The sequence below is a fragment of the Ctenopharyngodon idella genome, chromosome 5, assembly GCF_019924925.1.
Source record: "Ctenopharyngodon idella isolate HZGC_01 chromosome 5, HZGC01, whole genome shotgun sequence".
NCBI classification, from domain to species: Eukaryota; Metazoa; Chordata; class Actinopteri; order Cypriniformes; family Xenocyprididae; genus Ctenopharyngodon; species Ctenopharyngodon idella.
The window spans coordinates 19,326,379-19,347,258 of NC_067224.1; the positions used below are offsets into that span (position 1 = coordinate 19,326,379).

The 20,880-nt window shown below is 35.9% G+C and overlaps 1 protein-coding gene across 1 annotated transcript in view; it reads right to left on the bottom strand.

Annotated features, from left to right (window-relative positions):
* Nucleotides 1-13,909, bottom strand: part of si:dkey-40c11.2 (drebrin-like protein B) — a 35,034-nt gene extending 21,125 nt beyond the window's left edge. The window contains exon 1 of the mRNA XM_051893984.1: nt 13,605-13,909. Coding sequence (XP_051749944.1) covers nt 13,605-13,690 — 86 coding nt within the window. The 5' untranslated portion in view covers nt 13,691-13,909. The remainder of the gene's footprint in view (nt 1-13,604) is intronic.
* Nucleotides 13,910-20,880: the final 6,971 nt, after the last annotated feature.

Consider the following 20,880-nt stretch of genomic DNA (forward strand, 5'->3'; position numbering starts at 1 on the left):
CAAAATCAATGGCTCAAGAGAGAAGAGTGGCCAGAGGAGATTTACCTACCTGGTTGTGAAACAAACTGGCACAGAGGAAACCGTTTTCTCCTAAAAATGGTATGAAAAGTGTCAAGTGTCGTCTGTGGCATATTTTACAGTTCCAGAAAACCCCTCAGCCCCCTTAGTCCGAACTTACTAAATGACTAATAGTTCCTTGCTAGTTCAGCTTTAGTGTCTACAAATCTGCCTTTTTGGCTGTACTATTTGGCCTACTAATATTCCTGGGCCTGTTTAAAAACTATCATAAATTCAAAGCAGACACGTAAAACCAATGGGTCTAAACATCACTACACTGAAATCACTGGTAGAAATGGCAGCTGGTATTATTTACTTATGTACGAAAGCTTTACTGCTCATTATGAGCTGATAGGACCAGGTTTTTACTCAGTCCAGGTGTCCTAAAAACTGGCTATAGAAATCTAAGCAGACAAAACAACCCCACTCATAACAGCAATATGGAGAAAAGGTTTGCCCAAGCTTGCAGATAGCTGGCCTGAGGCACTCATTGTGCAACAATACGATGTGCATTTGCTTGTGTGCTGAACCACAGATTATAGTTTAATATATCCGAATTTGATGAAAATGGATATTTTGTACCAAATATAGCATGCAAAAGTCAATAACAAGTAGGAAGAATGGAAACACAGCAAAAGAAAAGCCCTGCTTCTGAGAAAATGGCTCAGGATCATTACGGCCATTGAAGGATCAGACAGAGGCCTGGCAGACGTATACCAGTCTGGATGGTGGGCTCTCTAACAAACTTTGCAGAAAGTACTAAACAACTTGAGCACATTGCCATCTGGCACAGCAACCGTGTCATACTGAATACAGTGTGCCAAGTGCTATTTATTTGAGTGTATGTTGGTCTGGAACAGGCACAGGCAAATAGCTCGGCATACTAAAATGAGTTCAACAGCCAAGAGACCTGAAATGTAGACTTAAACTCAGGGACACAAGTCTAATGAAGATGTATAATAATAATAGTAGCTATTAAATTAAATTTACTGCTTTGTATGGAGTTGTCTAAGCTTTATAAGGCATCCAAGTGAGAGTGTAACAAATGCTGCTTCTCCTTGTACAGAGGATCAGTCCCCTGGGTGCCAATTTTGAGCTAATGGCAACTATTTCAAGAGTAAAATAGGAATGAACACGTCTGGATTTCCTGAGAGAGAGACACTGGCAGAATACAAAAGGATGGAGTGGAAGAGTTGACAATAAATAGCGGAGGAGAGAGGAGGGAGGATGGGAAAATGAAAAGAAGTATGGGGGACTGAATTTAAGAGGATGGGGGATGGTAAAAGAAAACAGACCGAGGAGGTTGGCATGCAAATGTGATATATGGTTGCAAAATTAAGTGTTGTGTAAGTATGAGAGAGAGGGTATGAAAGAAAGTCTGGGAGTTTCTGTTCTGCCAAACAGCTAAACAAATATGACACACTGAAATAAAATAACTGCATTTACATGCACAACCAAATTAAGGCTGCGCGATATTGGAACTTAAAGGGTTTAAAATTGCTTGAATGTTTAAACTGACAGGACCTAAATCATGTGCAACTGATAAACTTTACCTCTAATTATTCTGCAAATCACATGCGTTTCAAACCGTGGGTTCTGGTCGGGACGGATCATGGATCAACTTTTTCAATTTCTACCTTTGCCAGTAATAATAGACTGTTTAAAGCATTTACATGACTTTACATGTCTGATTAAGCATACTCTGTATAAGTTTGTGCATGTAAATGGGCTGTACACACTAATACGTGTACTTATCAAATGTGGCAATATGAAGTATTTCAACAACCTGTTAGGTGGAAAGTATCTACCGTAGGCTCAAAGACTTTACACACTAGCTGTTGCAGTCAGGATTTTAGCCATGGACTGTTTTGCAATTAAGACAGTGACTAACAAGCAAAACTGGTCAGCAAAAACTTGATTATGTACATTATTCACAGTTGTGAGTCAACAGGTGTGTCCAGGTCTGTGCTTCCAACTAGCATGATAAAGCCTGAACAAACAGAAACAGGAACAATACGTCTAGTGTTTCAGCCTTGATTAAAGCTTCATTTACTCAAGTAACTATAATGTGTAATATGAACCCTACTATGTAACCCCAATCTACAAATGGGAACTGTAGCAGCCATTCATAGGTAACCTTATAGGCTAGCTGCGATATAAATAGCTATCCACTGAAAGCAAGCTTGGTAATCCTGACTCATACATCCAGTCTGTTTAAGTGAGACTGGAAGTTTCATTCTATTCTTCTCTTAAATGGGTTCTATTATTTCTACACAACCTTCATCTGTGCAGGAAGTCCATTTGAGATGATGGATCTTTTCATCAAGGCCAAAAAGGTTACTACGACTCTTATCAGAATCACAGGAACTGACTCCCTGTTTTCCATCAACAATGCCGCTATTACCCTTTAAAGGAAATCTTCTGCTGACCTCCAACGTCTAAAGCTCCGTAACCTTTCCAAGCTGTTGTTATTTATTGTAGAGCAGCTTTAAGCCCAATTCATTGGTCATAATTTGATGGCCATAATCATTTATGTAATAACTGCTGAAGCTGATCTGGGAGAAACTACTATAATTATATAATTATATATAATGTTTCATTATTTCAAATGCTTTTCTCAGACAATTACATTGGAACCATTTAAATCCTCCCATTTTTTTTTCCTTCCCCTTCTCAGTAAGTAACGAGGACTATGGCTCAAGGCCTCCAGCTCTAGCGAAACATCATGGACATCATCACAAACATTTACATTTATGCATTTGGCAGACTCTTTTATCTAAAGCAACGAAAGCAAGGTACAGTTTACTTCATGCATTCCCTGGGATTTGAATTCATGCTAACGCCATTTTCTACTGCTTGAGCTACAAGAATACAACAGAAGTAGCAGTATTTAAATTGTAGTGCAAGAGGGTAGACTTGTGAACATATTTTCTGCAAGGTGTCTGCACTGTTTTGAAAATTTAAAGCCAAAGTAAACTCATCACAACTATGTAGCTTTCTTCAAAACTCCAAGGTCTCCAACCTTCAGTTCTGAAGTCACTAACCGGAGAGGGTGAGTTTAGCCACTGGCCTCTACAACAAAACACTCCTCTGGGACAACTCTGGCATTTCCTGCGTCTGTCCCACACAGCTACTGGAACACAGACCCTCGCTCATGTACACACAGTCTGGTATCCTTCACACAATCAACAACGCATAAGCATTCTTCATTTTGCTTTGTTTTTTTGTTTTGTTTTCCTCACTCTAACTCCGTATAGTTTCTTGTAAGAGAGGTGTCAGCAACTTTAGTCTACTGACACATGAGGAGGTTATCATTGGCACATGAGTGATAACAGTGACATAACATACACTGTCCATATTTTCAGTGCAACGTATGATTCTTAAAGATTCACAAACTTTCCATAAATTTTCATCTTATCTAAGATCTACCTTTTTTCAGAACTGTATCTCTTTCTCTAGAAGTTTATCATTTAATCTCCACCTCCTCCTACTCTTCTTTCACACCTTTCCCACCATTACTTTTCAATACAATTTTCCTGATTCATTAGTTAATCATACAGTATGTCATGAAAAACATGCAGGGAGATTTTCAGGGAAACTCTCATGACATTATAATGTAATTAGGACCATAATACCTTCTTCCCAAATAGATAAAGGAAAAGTTTCATTGCAGGTAGCTGACAGTTCAAAACAGTTTGAAAAGCAGTAAACAATGCAAAACGAAACCTGGGTTGATTGACTTGCTATATTGAGCAGCTGTTGAAACCATTTAAAAAACATTCCACATTTGAAATTAGAATCACGTTTGATACACAGTCTGGTGATTCGAGCTAACAGACACCTGCTAACCGCAAAGACTTGAATCAAAACACCAGCTTTATTGGAATTGTACCTACCTGCAATGGAGATGTGCCAGGATACCCAGTCACCTGTGTCTTAGCTTAAAAACAACCACTGACAATGTTGTAATGCTTGTAGATTAAGCCCTGTCTTTTGTATTTCGTCTTAGTATAATCTCCAATAATACACTGGCAAAACCTCATGCTCTTTCAGGTTATGTGAGGTGAAGGATGAGGTAACATCAGATTCAGCTGAATCTATGGCTGTGTTAGAGCTGTTCTCATTACTCTGTGGGAGTCTTTAGGTATGCAGGCTGTTTGTTGATTTATTCTGCCCATGTGTAAGTTTCCAATCTGAGGTGATTAAAGGCCTCAGGCAGAGCCAATTTTGTGTTGTGTAAACCCAACACAAACACTAAACACCACAAACGTTCCTATTTTCACCTCATATTACGCCACCAGCACAAGAGGAATGTTTATTCTCGATCAATCTCAAGATAAAATGAAAGTCTTAATTTTGTCAACACAAATAACATTAAAAACAAGAAGAAAAAATATAATTTATTAGACTAGACTAAAGCCACATAAAAAGGCTCAAATGTGTCTCAACTGGTATTAGGTATGTCTTAGCTGCAACGGACTCCTTGTCTCCATTTGTTTTGAGCTAGTCAAAGCCAGAACTTCAAAGCAGCGGAGAGGAAACCTGCAAACAGCATGAGGTCCACTTACAATACGTTGAGCATAGATATAACAGGCTCAGTTGTTAAAAGCACACATGAGCTGCAAACAACATGACCTCCTTAGGTAAAAGGCTACTGTGAGTCATTATGGGGCGTGATAAAGACCTCCTTGTAAATGCACACCTCAATCTGCACCATGTCATTCACCACCTTAGAGGAGCGTGTGTAGAATTTGGCACACAAACTGAAGGCAGCATTATTGAAGAATGCAAATGTTTCCACAATAGAACATCAGTGCTCAAATCTTTGAACTACCGTTCAAAAGAACCATTCTATTCGTTAAAGAATTTTAAGCAGCAGCACAACTGTTTTCAACATTGATCATAAGAAATGTTTCTTGAGCACTAGATCAGCATATTAGAATGATTTCTGAAGGATCATGTGATACTGAAAACTGAAGTAATGATGCTTGTTATCACATAAATGCAGTCTTGCTGAGCATAAGAGACTTCTTTCAAAAACATAAAACTTTTGAACAGTAGTGTCTCTCTATTTTCAAAAGTTTTTTATATATACTTCCTGTATTGGACAAAGATAGGAATGAAATATGAGAACATCATAAATGTTTGAAATGATATAGTGCTCTAAGACTTGCTCAGAGTCTCGGCTCCATGGTCAAAGCAAATGCATTTAACATGATTTAGGAAAAGAAATGGAAAAATCTTTCAACTAGACAAGATTGGCCAAAAAAACTACATGAAAGCACAATGAAAAGAGGCATATGTGCCATGCTCATTTGCCAAAACTTTTGGCAAGCACAAAACTTGAAAGTTGAGTATGGAAAGGCTTGCACATGATTCTATTATTGATCTTCAAGGTTCAAGAAAGAACCAAAAAAATCTCAACTGGAAGTCATTTCAACGTCTTCGAAAGAAAGCAGATATTTGGAGACTTCTGAGAGTATCCAGATATCCAACTGCAACAAATGTTAATTTTACTGGACAAGTTAATGGCTCACAGCTCCTCCAGCAACCACAAGCCATCTGTGTGGGACTAAAACTTAACATACAACAAACAGCCTTGTTTGAGGCTTTTGACCCAGCCTTGCAGCTTAGAGGAACTCCATTAACATTTTCCCATTGAGTTCAACATTGGAGGAGCCAGAGAGAGTAGCCACCTACACAACGTCCAGGCATTTCCCAACAAACAACACAGATTGTCAACATGATGTGAGGTTTAGTTAATGATCCATGAGGTGACTGAATTGAGCGTGAAATCATCTACATATACTTCTCGATCTGAAATCCATATTTATTTCATATAAGCAGTACTGAAGTGCAAGGTGGTACCTTCAAAATGTGTAGTAGAACGACTAGATCCTAAGTCACAGTTTGAGCGGACTTGTGTATGGCAGCCATTGCTGACAGAGACATATGGAGCGTTTGAACATTGCTGTCAAGAGTGCTATGAGAGTGAAGAACACAAAGTAATATGCCATATGTTCAATTTCAAGACATGCTTGTGAATAAACATCCATTCAGGCTTTCCAAAGACGCTCATTCAGCATCTCTGCATTACAGGAGTGTAATGTAAACAACAATTTGTACATTAAAAGGTGGTAGTTTAAGGATTAGGAAACATTTACAAAACATATCGGCACTCCTGCAAGACTGATAATTGATATGAGGAACATCAGCATGTCCAACAACCTGGAGCTTCCAAGATCAACTTTCTTCCTCAGCATACTTGGGAAAGTCCCCTGGGTCTTTAAAATAAATCAATGAAGCACTTACTTGGGACACAGTCAACACTAAAATATCTCTTCATTCACTGCTCAATAGCTTAATTGCTCATTTGCCACTATAAAACATTCCTGTGGTAACCCAACCACCATAAAAACTAAATAACCCCACTAAGGTGATGCTATAAAAGTACTTAGATAAAGAAGTCACATTGATCTTCCTTTTGTGTTTAAGGATGGTTGAGATGACATGCTTTTTTTCACCTGACTGAAAATATCTTTATCTGTCTGTTTGCCTTATATTGTCATTTTTGAATGAATTTGGACACCCTTGTGATAAAATGGACTTTGCTCAAACAGGAACAGATAGTTGCTGGTACATTAAACCTTTGTTACCAGTGGATAAAAGTATACAAGCAGCATAATATCTGATTCCAAGTATGTCAGATTGGCCTAGTTGCATGAAACCCAATTGAAATTGAAACAAATGGTGATGCAGATCAAATCACATCAAAGTATGCAGATGGTATTAGATACATATAAAACTACAAAGGAAACTACTCTTTTAATAACTAAGCTGTCAAACATAATTGTTACTTTATTAATTCACCAATTCCTTTTGTACATTTAAGGCATTTCTGCAGAGAAATGTCTCTCAACCACTCCAACAGCAACGCTTATTCTCAAAATTTAATCTCTTTCTTTCACAGTACAAGTACTGTAAACATTTCAAGTGCACAGAGAACAGGAATGTACTGCGAAAGTACAGAAATAACACTTGCCAGGCAAGGAGTTAAGAAGTTCGCCAGAAAAAGAAAAAAAAATGTTTTTAATTTCTGTTTTTTTTGTTCCAGAAAAGACCTGTACCAAAAATAATAAAACTTGACATTTTGAAGTAGAAAAAAAAAAAAAAAAAAAAAAGTATTTTCTTCTTGTTCTTTTAGTTACAATATTCTTTACGGTTCTCCAGAAAACTAAATTGATGTGACTTTCAAAAATGTGTTTGACAGGGGAAATCTTGAAAATCTTATTAATGTCATAAGATAAAATGATTGCATGTATTTTTTACTTTCCCAATTGTTTTGTGCATAATTATCGATTATTCTTATCAGGGGTGGGCAGTATACCGTTAGACACTATTAACCGGTAAATTTGTCAACCGGTAGAACAGTTGAAATTCAATCCATCAAGGTAATTTAACAAATGACATTCAACATTGAGTCAGAGCAAGTGATTTTGTGTGAAAGACGGAGTATTAGCAACGTAAACAGATAAATTAATAAATGAATTAAAATGAAAAAAAAAAAAATAAAAGTAAAAAAAAAAAATATATATATATATATATATATATATGTTTTACCTTTTGTTTTGAATCATGTTGGGGGGATAGAAAATCTCATCTAAACATTGTATCTACTGGTATAGATTTTGGACTTACGGCTTATGCTCATGTGACATTGCTGTGATGCACGGTCATGAAAGCTTATCATTTGCATGCGCTTTTAAGCATTGCGATTTAAAAAAAAAAAAAAAAAGTGATTTTAAATTGTTGAAGCAGTAGCCAGAGAAAGAGAACTTATTTCGCTATATGCGCGCTGTCACAAAGCTGCTGCTCATAGAGCGCCAGTACTGAAGTCTTTTCTTTTTGCCGCCTAATTGGGCTTAAACGGTTAAATGCACATACATACCATGTCAAAATGTCCATCTTTGCAAGTATCCTTGTAAACACAGTCATTTATGTCTTAAGTGAATGTAAACAGCTGAGAAAGAAAACGCACAAGTGTATTAGATTAGTGCATTCAGTCCTAAAGTGACAGCAGCCTATTAAACCTGCTGCGGTCTGTCACTAATGTTAATCAAACAACAAAAGAGAGAAAATCTCTCACTGCTCTCGACTGAATCAATTTTGTAACTTTAATAAGAATAAATGTGTTTAATTTACACATTGAAGAGTATGCAGTGTTTTTTATAGGCTACATTTCATTACTTTATATCCGACAATTTGTGTAGTATTTCTGTGCTCAAAGTTTTTCAGGTCTATTTCATTTGTGTCTTTGTTCTATTGTAGTTTGTTTTCCTATATGCTTGTAGTTAGTTTCTTTGATCTTTTTTATCACTGTTTACTTGTTTTCAGTAACCTTAAGAGTTTTTTTTAATACTTAAGCTAGTAGTTTTTTGTGATATTGAAAATGGTGACAAGAATTATGAAATTTCAATGGTACCAAAAATGTTGATATCATAAAAAACTGATTTAAAGCAAAAATAACTATCACAATATATATCGTTACTCGATATAAGATTTTGGTCATATTACCCACCCCTAATTCTTATACTTCTTTATCAAAACTACCAGCAGAGGTCAATTAAGGTTACCATTGTACATTATTAGTACTGAATAATGTTCTTAAGGTGATAACTCACCATGCTCAGCAGATGTTTTATTAGTGGTAACATGAGAACACTGCACCTTGAGGCTCTTAAATCATGCATAAACCTGTGCTCCAACAGCATGGAGATGTAAGCACCTGAGCTCTGTTCCTTCTTTACAAGCAGGCCAGTTCCTTAAAAACATCATGGATTAAATTTATCACCATCAAAAGACATGTGTGCATTTTCAAACCATGCAACTTATTATAACACGTTAACAGTTGCATCTTTGCTCTGTGAAAATGTTAAAGGACAGTGATTGAATCCCTCTTTGTCTGAAGGGGGGTGAAACCACCTTCAAGATTCAAATGTCACAACTGTGGCTTTTTATCATAACCTCCTACAATGTTCATTGGAAAGAATTCTGCCACGCCTTCACAGTTTCAGTCACATCCCTCAGGAGTTGTCTTTGCCTGCATAAGGCTTAGGATGATAAATTCACAATGAGCGTAATTCATCCCTGCCAATATAAAAACAATATGTTATGGCTTACAACCAAAACAACAAGTTATGAAATGTATGCTTCTTACAAAAGCATATAATCATATTGTCTTTTATCTCGTATCATTTCTTGTACTGCAGGGCACTTTACAAATTATGAGAACAACAATAAAAACATGTTGCACAGAATCAGTTCTTACTGCATTAGTTTTGAATACAATGACTGAATATGACTCATGTACCGTAAAATCTTGGGAATCTCTACACACCCATCCACAGCAAACACTACAGCTGCTAAATGCTACAAGGAAATAAATGACCATTTGCAGACATTTATTTCTCAAGAACTTCTGAGTGACATGTGAAAAGACTGTCAGGTATAACTCTAATCCTAAGACCCACAAGACTGATGAATCAAGAACGAAGAATCAGTCATGGTTAGTACCTCTATACTAGGAGATATTTCTGAGAATTGCAATTTTCCAAGTGGAACCTTCCACCAGACCAAGTTAGTTTGGCTGCATTTTAGAATAGAGTCAGTAGATTTGGATTTTTCCCATAAGCAGCTTTATGCAATATTTTGTCCTCATTCACGTCTGCAGAACACAAAAGAAGATATTCTGTAGAACAGTTTTGACTCATACAATGAAATTCAATGGGGTCCAAAAGAACACTGGACCCCACTTTTTTTCTTGTTATGAAATTTTTCTTTTTGAAAAAGGAAGTCGGGATATACCATTCAAAAGTCTGGAGTCAGTAAGATTTTAAATGTTTTTGAAAAAAGTCTCATGCTCACCAATTTTACTTGATTAAAAATACAGTAAAAACAGTAAAATTGTGAAATATTATTACAATTTAAAATAACAGTTTTCTGTTTTTATATATATATTTAAAATGTAATTTATTCCTGTGATGGCAAAACTGAATTTTCATCATTACTCCAGTCTTCAGTGTCACATGATCCTTCAGAAATCATTCTAATATGCTGATTTGGTGCTCAAGAAACATTTATAATTATTATTAATGTTGAAAATTGTTTTGATGTATTGATGAAGTATTTTTGTGGAAGCGGTGATACATTTTCAGAATTATTTTATGACTAGAACAGCATTTATATATTTCGAAAAACAGCATTTATTTGAAATCAAAAACTTTTGTAGCATTATTGAACGTAATAATGGCTTTGAACGTAACATATATGAACTAACAATTCCCAAACCCCCAAACTCCAATTTTGATTTCATTTGGGAATTACTTCATTTTTTATTTCAATAGGCAAAGTTTTGTAAATAAGCAAAACCCCATATCAAGCAAAATCTGCCGATGGCAGAAGATATTTCTCATTCTAGTGTGCTCAAAGTGCATCTGAACAGCTCAATAAGTCAATAACACCAATTGTTCAGAGCACAAAAGTACAGAGTTAAGAGATAACTGTGGTGCAGAAGTGTGAGTTTCCCATTTTGATAAAAATTCACAGGTCTTGTTTCACTGCTAATGTTCAGCATCTGCTTTTATGGGCCATTTTATTCTTACTTGAGTGACTTGACATGTCAAAGTGACAGTGTGAAATACAAAGTCGACAAACCATTGCCATTCCGGCTGTCAGCAGACAGAACCAGGCAGTACATGAATGGGCCTGATAGGCTTGTAAAGCCTAAAGAGTCAGCGACTGTTTCTGAGCATGTTTCCACGGTAATTAAGCATGTGGAAAAACAGAATGGGTGCTGCCTGGATCGTTTAGGCAGCCACTGCCAGGGAATTTGCAGGAATTAGCCTGAGCTTGCTGAAATATAGGAGAGACAATGACACTGCTGATATAACAAGCGTTGCCAAGATCTGACACAGAGGAAAGACACTGCAGGACTTTTGAACTGTCAGATCAGGCATTGATAAAGTTTAAACAAATGTATATCCAAGCTGATACATGCAGATTATATTGAAATACTTGTAATTACTGTCACTTTTTCAATGTGTTCAGTATATTAGAAGCCAACAAATGATGAGATCATAGTTGAGTGAGTGGCGAGTGGGAACAGGCTATTAACTTCTTCTCTAAATGAATGAGCGCATGTGTATTCAGTTTCAAAAAAAGGTGTCTCTAATCATGTGGGTGTCCACTTAAGTTCAAACCACCCTGCTAACTACTACTCTACCCAGAGGCCAGAAGCTGAGGCAGAATATAACTTTATGACATCATGGTAGAAAGTCACAGATGAAAGGGGCTGGTTTGGTTCTTACATCATTCAACCCAAAATGCACACACGCACATGCATGCACAAAATGAGGAACCAGGAAAAACCTTTGAATCATTTTACAGGCCAATTAATGGCTCCATTTTATAGAATACCGCAGCTAGCGGATTTTTTTTAATTAGAAATCCAAAAACAAAATGCTGGGAACCCTACTGTTTTCATTAGGATTACTATACTTTTTATGGCTTAAAAATAAATATACAGAATAACCCATAAATAGTAGAAACATGAAATTTAGAGAACTACAGGAAGAGCTATAGAGCAATATATATATATATTTATTTCTGCCAAGTAAATGTTTCCACCATATTGGATTTTTCAAAAGAAAATTACTTTTGCAAACTAGTTTCTTTTTTCTTTTTCTTTTTTTTAATAGTTGTACCTGTAATTTGTCTGTACCAAATTTTGCATTTGTGTATACATGAGTGCCAATGTCAATATAATCATCAAAATATGTTAAACTTAAAATTTTACATAATCAAGAATGTAGGGCACGGCCTATTTCAATAAAACAGCCATGATAAAGTGCTGCAGGGATGACTTATTTTTGTAGGCCAAAACCCGGAAACGAGTTAGCATTTTAACACTTCCGGTTCCATTGTCCTTAAGTCAATAGGATTTTTAAATGGGTTTTTGGTTAAATGCCTGAAATAAGGTTTGTGGTGAACACACGCTGAAGATATTTTCAAGTTCTATTACATAAAATACATTAGTACCCTCTTATGATTTAAAGCATTTACTTGTCTTAAAAAAGGCAGTTGCTAACGAGTGGCTAAATGGGACTAGAGAGGTAACGGGAACATTAAACGTCATCAGCTGAACAGGTGAACTCATTTACCAACTAGTCTGCTTTCACAACCTCACTGTGTTAATAATCATACTCTTGTAAACTATTATAACATTCAGGGAAAATGTTTTTAAAATAAATACTGATACCGTTGTCGGATGCTATGGCGACATTAGTCATGTGACCATAGTGTAGTTCATTTCAGAATTCATAAAATTTATGTAGATTATCATGATGAACAAAACGTAAAATCATAAACTTTTGTTAGTCACTGAGCTTTTTTTCTGCAATAAATCAAAATACAATAGAAAACCTATTGGGTTTTTGTAGAGGGAACCAGGGTGATGCTAACTTCTGGGTTGGCCTACAAAATATGTCATTACTGCAGCACTCTTCCTGAACCAAATAAGTATCTTAAATGAACTTTAGTAAGTGTATATAGAAACTTGGTTGGGCTGGGCCAGTTGGTGGTGCTATAAAAATTACAAACTTTGATATGTTAATGTGAACTTGAAGTTTTATATGCCTTTGCTTTGACCAACATAAACCGTGCGACTGTCATTATACATAATGTAAGTATTACATAAGTATTTCAATACTATTTTAAAAGCATGCGAGCTTTCAGCCTTTTTGGACAGAAGGTGGCGCTATAACAGTGGAAAAACATGAAAATGCGTGCAGCTTTTACATACAACTGATGTAAATTGTGTATTATTGGTCTTAACATGTGCGTCAAATACAAATGTTAACATTTTGTAAGCTTGTTGTTTAAAGGGTATGTTTCTACCCTATTTAATTTGTACTTGCAGCTATATAGGGTACAGAAGCCTATATATCGCAACTGAGCTGATTTGCATAACGTTACAGGTAAACACTAAGGGAGAAATTGCAGTGAGAAGTATTATATCAAGCTCTTCCAGAGGAACAAAACCAGGGTATTTGCTCATAACTTTCCGTTCAAATTCGTGTAAAAAACACCTTCAATGACCAAATCTTCAGCAATGGGGCTTGAGGGAAGTGGCCTGGTATATTTTACTTGTCACAAAAAGTACTCAGTAAACAAGTAGCCTACTTCCTTTTTTCTTCTTTCCAGAACATGTTTTAACTTTTTTGCACAGTGCAAAACTCAAGAGCATTCAAATGTACATTATTATAAACGTAGGCTAATTCTGAAAACATTAAAAAGCAACTACGCAATATTAATTCCAAAGCATCAGCGCACGTCTTCTGTTGTGTCTCAAAACCAAAGCTGCCTACCTAGACAACATTCAGTTCATATGATATATAAAAATGCTGCACGCGTTTATAACGCCAAAAAATGCAGTCTAGACAGGCAGCTCGCTAAGATTTGCCACAACTAATAAGTAATGTTTACTGTACCAGTTGGTGGATGCTCGCGGGTTGAGGATGTCTTCTTTAGCGGTCAGCAGAGACAGGCTGTAAGTGTCCAAGTTAATCGCTCTCATCCTGATGCTGGAGTGTTTCTATGTACTCCACAAAACCAGTGCACTTCAACACTCGCTCTATGTCCCTAGTAAACAAGCAGTTCCCTTATCCAAAGTTGCATTCAGTGACGTGAGTTCTGCAGGCGATGTGTAACTTCTGTAAATGAAGAGCTGTTTGAGGTGGAGGCGAACACTGCTGATGTGCTGCTGCATCAGTCCTGCTGGAAAACTTCATGAAGAGGAATCTCTCCAAAAGCTCCACCTCCTGCTCCGAGAGGAAAAAACACCAAAGCTGTTGCTCAATTTCAGTTTATCTTGGTTGTTCCTAGCATGAATCAGGCCTACACACCGTGGTATGCACGGTCACATTAAAATAATTTGGAGATAACATGATGTAGGAGAATCCAGTTTTCGTATTCTAGACTGTTTAAACACGAGGACGAATTTGAAATGGGTTTATGGACATTCTTGTTGAGTTAGGTCATGAGATGTCCAGATGCCTTTGCAAGTTTTATGCTAGTGTGGATCTTAATGAATCATTTTTTTCAGCGGTTTTCGAACTTTTTGAGGCCAGTGACCTCAAATATTATCCTTTTCCTTTTTTTTACAGTCACATTTATACTGTTAGTAAGTAGCCTATGATGTTATGTTAGACATGTTGTTTACAAATTAAATAATTGGCCTTTATATCCTACACTGAACCTAAATCAAAACAATTTAAATATGATCTGAAAATTATTATTTTTAAATGTTTCTTATGATCATTTTTAAACACATTTACTGTATTTGACATTATTACTGTTACATTCTGCTTTTTTATTTTATTGACAGCCATAAAAACAGAAAGAAATTAAACAAGTTTGACTGCAAAGTGATGTGTAAGTGTACTCTGGCAGTAGCCTACGCTGTCAACTTAATTAATACCAACATAATTTAACAAATAACCAGTGTTGGGGAGTTAGTTTTAAAAGTAATGCATTACAATATTGTGTTACTCCCTAAAAAAGTAACATTGCATTACTAAGTTCCTTTTTATAAAAAGTAATGCGTTAGACTGCAAAGTGCGTTACTTTTTCTCACTTGGGCTGGGCTTGCTGCTTTGTTGTTTAATAACAACAAAAAAGTTCTATTTTTTGGCAAATATAAGGGCCCTTTCACAACAAAAGTGAAATAAATAAGCCTCAGCCTAAAGAAAATGCATATTTATGCCTGTACAGTAGAGGGCGCAGCTCAAACAAACCTTTCAGCTGTGCTGCCATTCTAGATTGAAGAAGAATAGAATACATGGGAAGGAAGTTCAACACTTCTACTTCTATTTCAAAATCTAAAGTAATTTTTGCTTGTTTGTATGGTTGGATTGGATCGTTGAAGGTCAGCAGCAAAGACACTGGTTAATAAAGTGAGATTAAATACATAAAGTATATTTGTGTAATTTAATATGGTTAATTATTACAGGAGATTGCATTTGACTGTTTTTATTCATTTTGAGGAATGAATATTTGTGCAATTGAGATGAGTAAATGCATGTTTACATTTAGTCTAGAACTACAATAACCATCATGTTCACACAGCGCACACAACACCTCTGCACTTTATTTCTCTCAACTTGGGAACAGGAGAGCTGTCAGTCAATAAATGTGATAAAGTAACTTGTGTTACTTCTTTGAAAAAAGTAACTTGGGTATTTTGTTGTAAATTGAAAAGGTAATGCATTACTTGTTACTTGAAAAAGTAATCTGATTATGTAACTCAAGTTACTTGTAATGCATTACCCCCAATACTGCAAATAACATTGAATTTTTTTCTCAACGTTTTTTTATGGATCCATGCAGCCGAGGGTTGGCAAAATTAAGTTTGAAAACCCCTGTTAGTTTAATGCTTTAGTACTTAATTTGTGTTTTTGTTCTCTAGGATTCACAAAGACAGAGAATAATGCGCACACAAAGAAAATCTATAAGACTGCAAAATCATTCAAAATTTTTAGACCTTTTTCCTCCTATTTTGTGCTTAATGTTTGAAGCGTGGCCATGAATGAGTGTGAGTTTGGTTGGAAGTCCACTGGTCCTGCATTGACACGCTATTGAGCTGCCAGTCTCTTTTTGTAGAGGCTTCCTGTGAGCAGTCTTTGGGACGCTCGGCAGCCAGCTGAGAAGCCGTTTACAGTGCATTGATCTCTGGAGGGACCCTTGCCCCAGCAGGGCTGATTTCATGGGAACTGAACTTGATGTAGGCTCCATTTAATTTGGCTTTGTTGCTGCAATGCCCAGTATAATACTATATTCTCTCTCTACATACCAGTGTTATTTTAGTATCACTGAGATACTAAAGTATTCCACATAATGATAAAAGATGCTTAAAACTAGGTTAAAATATCCTCACTGAGACACTGACCAACATGAGAAGAAAGTTTAGTCTTCTACTTGCTGATGTCATTTCAGTATTACTCTTTAGGAATACCATTCTCATTCTCTCTTACACACCCACACACGCAGAGCCATGAACGTGAACTGAACCCACATTTTCCTCCGTCTGACTCTTTAAACATTACATCATATATCTTTATGGTTTAATTAGTTCATGTTGTAGAGCTCTGCAAGTGAAGGGCCCCCACTGCCTGTGTAAAACTCTGTGTTTAACCCTTTCACATGTGAGATTAAAATATTCTAGCTGAGGCACATGGTCTAAAAGGAACGGGTGCCAAAAATGTCAGAATTCCTTCATGATCTTAGTAGCTTCCTGTCTCACGTTGCCTTCCCTGTTGACAGATTTGAACCGTTATGGTGTTGTTCTTGACACGACAGCATGTTTGGTATTTCCTTTGAGTGACATGAACGATTAAGATAATAAAGTGCTGTAATGTTTGAGAGGAATACACTTAGCACTGGAATAATGGAATAATCAGTGTACACAACATGGAGGATGAAGCTCTCATTTGGTTCCTCTGTGTTTTGACTGCCTGATGAAGCCAACCACCAACTGTCATCTACAAGTCAACAAATATGTTTTCTATATCATGGCCTTTCTAGGATTTTTTTTTTTTTAAACTGGAAGTGAGAGAAAGGGTATATCTATATATCTATATCTATATATATCTATCTATATATATATATATATATATATATATAAGTGAAGAAAAAAAAAGATTTTACAAATTGCATTTCTAGGGATGTCAAAATTACCATGTTGACCTAAGAATTAATCAAATATATTTAATGAATTTTCACACATTTTTTGACTTTATAAACATTTTATTGACAACCTTAGTTTTAAAAGAAAGAACTCTGCATATAATTTTGTTAGAAAAAAATTAAATTAATAAAAATGAATCACAAATAATGAATAAAAACTTTTCTAGGTTTAAACATGTAAAAGTACTTTAAATGTGCAGTTACATTTACTGATGCTCAACAAAAGTCATTTATATAGGGATCTGTGTGTTCAGGATAAAAGGTCAAAAATGCAAAAAAATGCAAAAAAAAAAAAAAAAAAAAAAGGGCCAAAATTTCCCCACACAAATTTTACTCATTTTCAAGTTGGTCATGTGAATTCACCCTGCTGGCCAGCAGAAAACTGCTTGGTTTGAAAGTGACTTCTGCATGATGTGTGAAACCAGTGTAGGTCAACTCTTAGATGTTTAAACCTGAAATAAAAGTTTTTTTCTTTCCAATATTATCACATTCTTCCAAGAATTTCGATCTGTGAAATTTCACAGAGCAATGGTAAATGTGACCCCACCTTATTAGTGGGTAAAAAAAGATATTGTCGTTATAATACGCATAATATTTTCCTTATACAGTCTACAGAAAATGATTTTTTTTTTTTTAATGCCAAAAATGTCTTTGTTATTTAACTACTTTTGTTCCTGGCCAGCAGGTTATCATATTTAAGGGGACCTTGGCATCGAAAACCTTGCTCAGCTCTACTACACTTTTTTCATTAAAAGTAAAATGCATCGCAGACATTCAAGATCAGTCCTGTCTGTTACAGCATTGCCATGTTGGTCAGCCTTTACATCTTGAACACATGCAATGCACACACACAGTCATGCTTCAATGTGTTTAGACCTGAAAGAGAGGTCAAAGTTCAACACACCAAAGATATATGCCTTGAGTCCAGGCTTATAGCTTGACCTCTGCCCTCTCATAGTCATTACTCTTTTTCATCATATGTTTTCTGTTAGCCTTGCTTCTCTCCATCCCTTTCAAGCATCCAGCATTTCATCAACCTTTCCTGGACTTTTGATACTGTGTTTTCTTGCCTGAATGCTTTATCTTAACTAAATGCTAGCATTATCAGGACTGACTTCCTGGGAATTCATTACCTTTTAAAATGCCTACATGTTCAAGACATACAGCATATTTCCCGTATCATATGTAGCTGTACATTGTCAGATTGTCAGCATGATTTTCATATATTTTCATACCTATTTTTAAAGTTGACCACAAAGTCACAGGGTAAGTTATGACTATCTTTAGCTCAATAACTTTAAAGTCATTTACTTGCCAAGCGCCAAATGCAAGTAAAAATCGGTGTTGGCGAGTAAATGAAACGGTGTCGCTCACAAGTTGGCCAGTTACATTTTTATGAATTCTAACAATGCATGAACATAAACAAATGTGAACGACGCTTGTGACAGTTGACGGGCCAGCACTGCATCGTCACAAAAGTTTAAGCCATGCCAATTTAAACATTCAAGCAATAGAAGATGTGAAAGAGAGCTTATTTTGTGACTCGTACACTGTATGGAAAGTTTAATGTGCGCAAACCTACGAAGCACACATCCAGAAAGCCGCATCTCAGACAGCGTGCAAATACTAAACTGAGCTCTCTTTTATGTCTTCTTGCACTTGAGCGAACAAATTCACACAGAATTATGTCAAATATAACGAGTATCCCAGTAAACATAGTTGGCTATGTCTTTGGTTATGTCTTAAGTGAACGTAAACAGTTTTTAAGTGTACAGTATCAGTATATTGGATCCGTGCATTATGTCTTAAAGTGACAGCAGCCTAATATTCCTGCTGCTGTCTATTTTTAATGTTAATCAAACAACAAAGGACAAAGAAAAAAATCACTCACTGCTCTTGAATGAATAATGTTTGTAACTTTAATAAGGATGTTTAATTTATACAGTGAAGACTATATGCAGTGTTATTTTATTTGCTTTATTAAATTCCTGTACCTGAAAAGTACAGTCAGATCTACCTGACAAACCTGAAAAACAGTGTTTATTTAATTTGTATATTTGTTATATGGTATTTATTTGTGCTTCGGTATATATTGTATCTTATTTTATTACTGACTATTTACTTGTCTTTAATGTTTAAAATTTATATTAGTTAGGCTAGTAGTTTTAGCTTTGGTATTGAAATTGGAATAGAGAATTGTGAATTTTCACAAAATTTTGGTGTCATTACAGCCTGTTTTTGCAAGAACACTTTCATGGCCATTAAAAAATATTTATGAGTGGTACATTTTCTTAAGTCACCGGCCATTGGCAGATGTGGTAAAAAAAAAGTTAGGCCCTGAATTTGGGCAAGGATTTGCAGTTGGGGGAGGAAAACATGTTTACTTCAAAGGTTTGGATTTCAGTGTTCATGTTTCTCATGACATAAGGACATTAAGAAGTCAAATAATGCTTGCTACTCTTTCCAATATTATCACATTCTTGTGAGGAGGCTTCAGGGAACATCCTCCACTGGGTTCCAGCTTGTTTACATAGCCTTTATTTAGTGCTGCCTTCATTACACCAGAAGATGAAGATCTCATGCTTTAGTTGTCACAGTCTGCACTCCCACATTTGGCATGCTCGTGCGTGTTAATTACATTTTCCATTAATATACATCACAGCAATTGAGGCCAAAGCAGGATGTTTTTTTTCCTTCCTTTTTGACAGGAGAAGTTAGTTGTTACATGTAAATTGCTCACAGCAGGTGGGGTGTCTGTGTGGATGAGTAAGGCCAGAAAACATATTTTACGTACACATATGACCGCAGACACAAGCTGCTAACGTGCAGTCAGGTTGAACATGTATTGGACATAAAGAAAGCCAAGATGACCTCTTGTAACATTACCTAATAATAAAAGCAGTCCAACATAAACTTTATTACATAAGACATTACCAACACAGAAGGCGACAAATAGTACAATAGATTTGTAGAATTCCTCATATTACAAAGGCACATTGTTTAGTTCATATTTACTGGTTAAGAGACTGTGACCTTTGCAAGAGTTTTCCATGCAACACAATGTAACATCTGTGAAAAACTGGAAAAAGTTTCAGCGTCTCTGTAGCTCAACGGACAACAGTTTGTACATAGAGTATACATATAGGCTATTATTTAACTTTATTACAATTGATTGTCTCACTGGTTTGATTTACAGTGACTTCCCAGAAATAGTTAATTTATCTATAACAGATATAGCTGAATAATTGCGTGCAAAGAAAGACTAAATGTACCCAGCTATTATACCAGTAATTAGATTCTTTTGCTTTCAGAACAATTGCCATTCACCCTGTATTTAGACATAAGGACATCAGAGGAATTTGTCATAAGATGAGGGGGTGAGTGAGTTTAGACATGAAGGTCCTGTCAGGAATGTCTGTGTCTTTGCTTTGCTGATTTCAGGTTTTGAACTTTAACACATTTATTTAAGAATAATATTGAGGAATTCCATTCTGGACAATAAAATCTTAAGAACAATGAGATATTCTTCTCAGTTAACAGTTAATAATCTATGATCGCATTACCTCTGAGACATTACATTAAACAGATCAAGACTTTAAAGGAAATTTTAACAGAGAAAATTGAACATACTGTGGTACCAGTCATCATACATTGTGAGATGTGTGCTTAGCCGCAAAAGTGCCGCTGACCTTTTCAGGAATTTACTGATGTTTTATACGTTTTATGGGAAATTTTACTTCTTGATGGCATGAAGGGAAAATGTTCAGACCCCTGCTTATAGTGGGATAAGGCTATGATCTAATTGAAGAGGAATGCAATGGCAAGGTCAGGTATGTAGCTTATTATAAAAATTATGTTTTTTGTTTTGTATAAAAACCTACAATTAAAAAGGGGAAACTAGTGTCACTTTTCAGAAGACAAATGCATTTTATTTAGATCAGAAAGAACAAGATTTTCTAGATATCCACCGTGACACAGAGTTTTTGGAGTTGCACAACTACTACAGCCATGAGAATGTTGCCA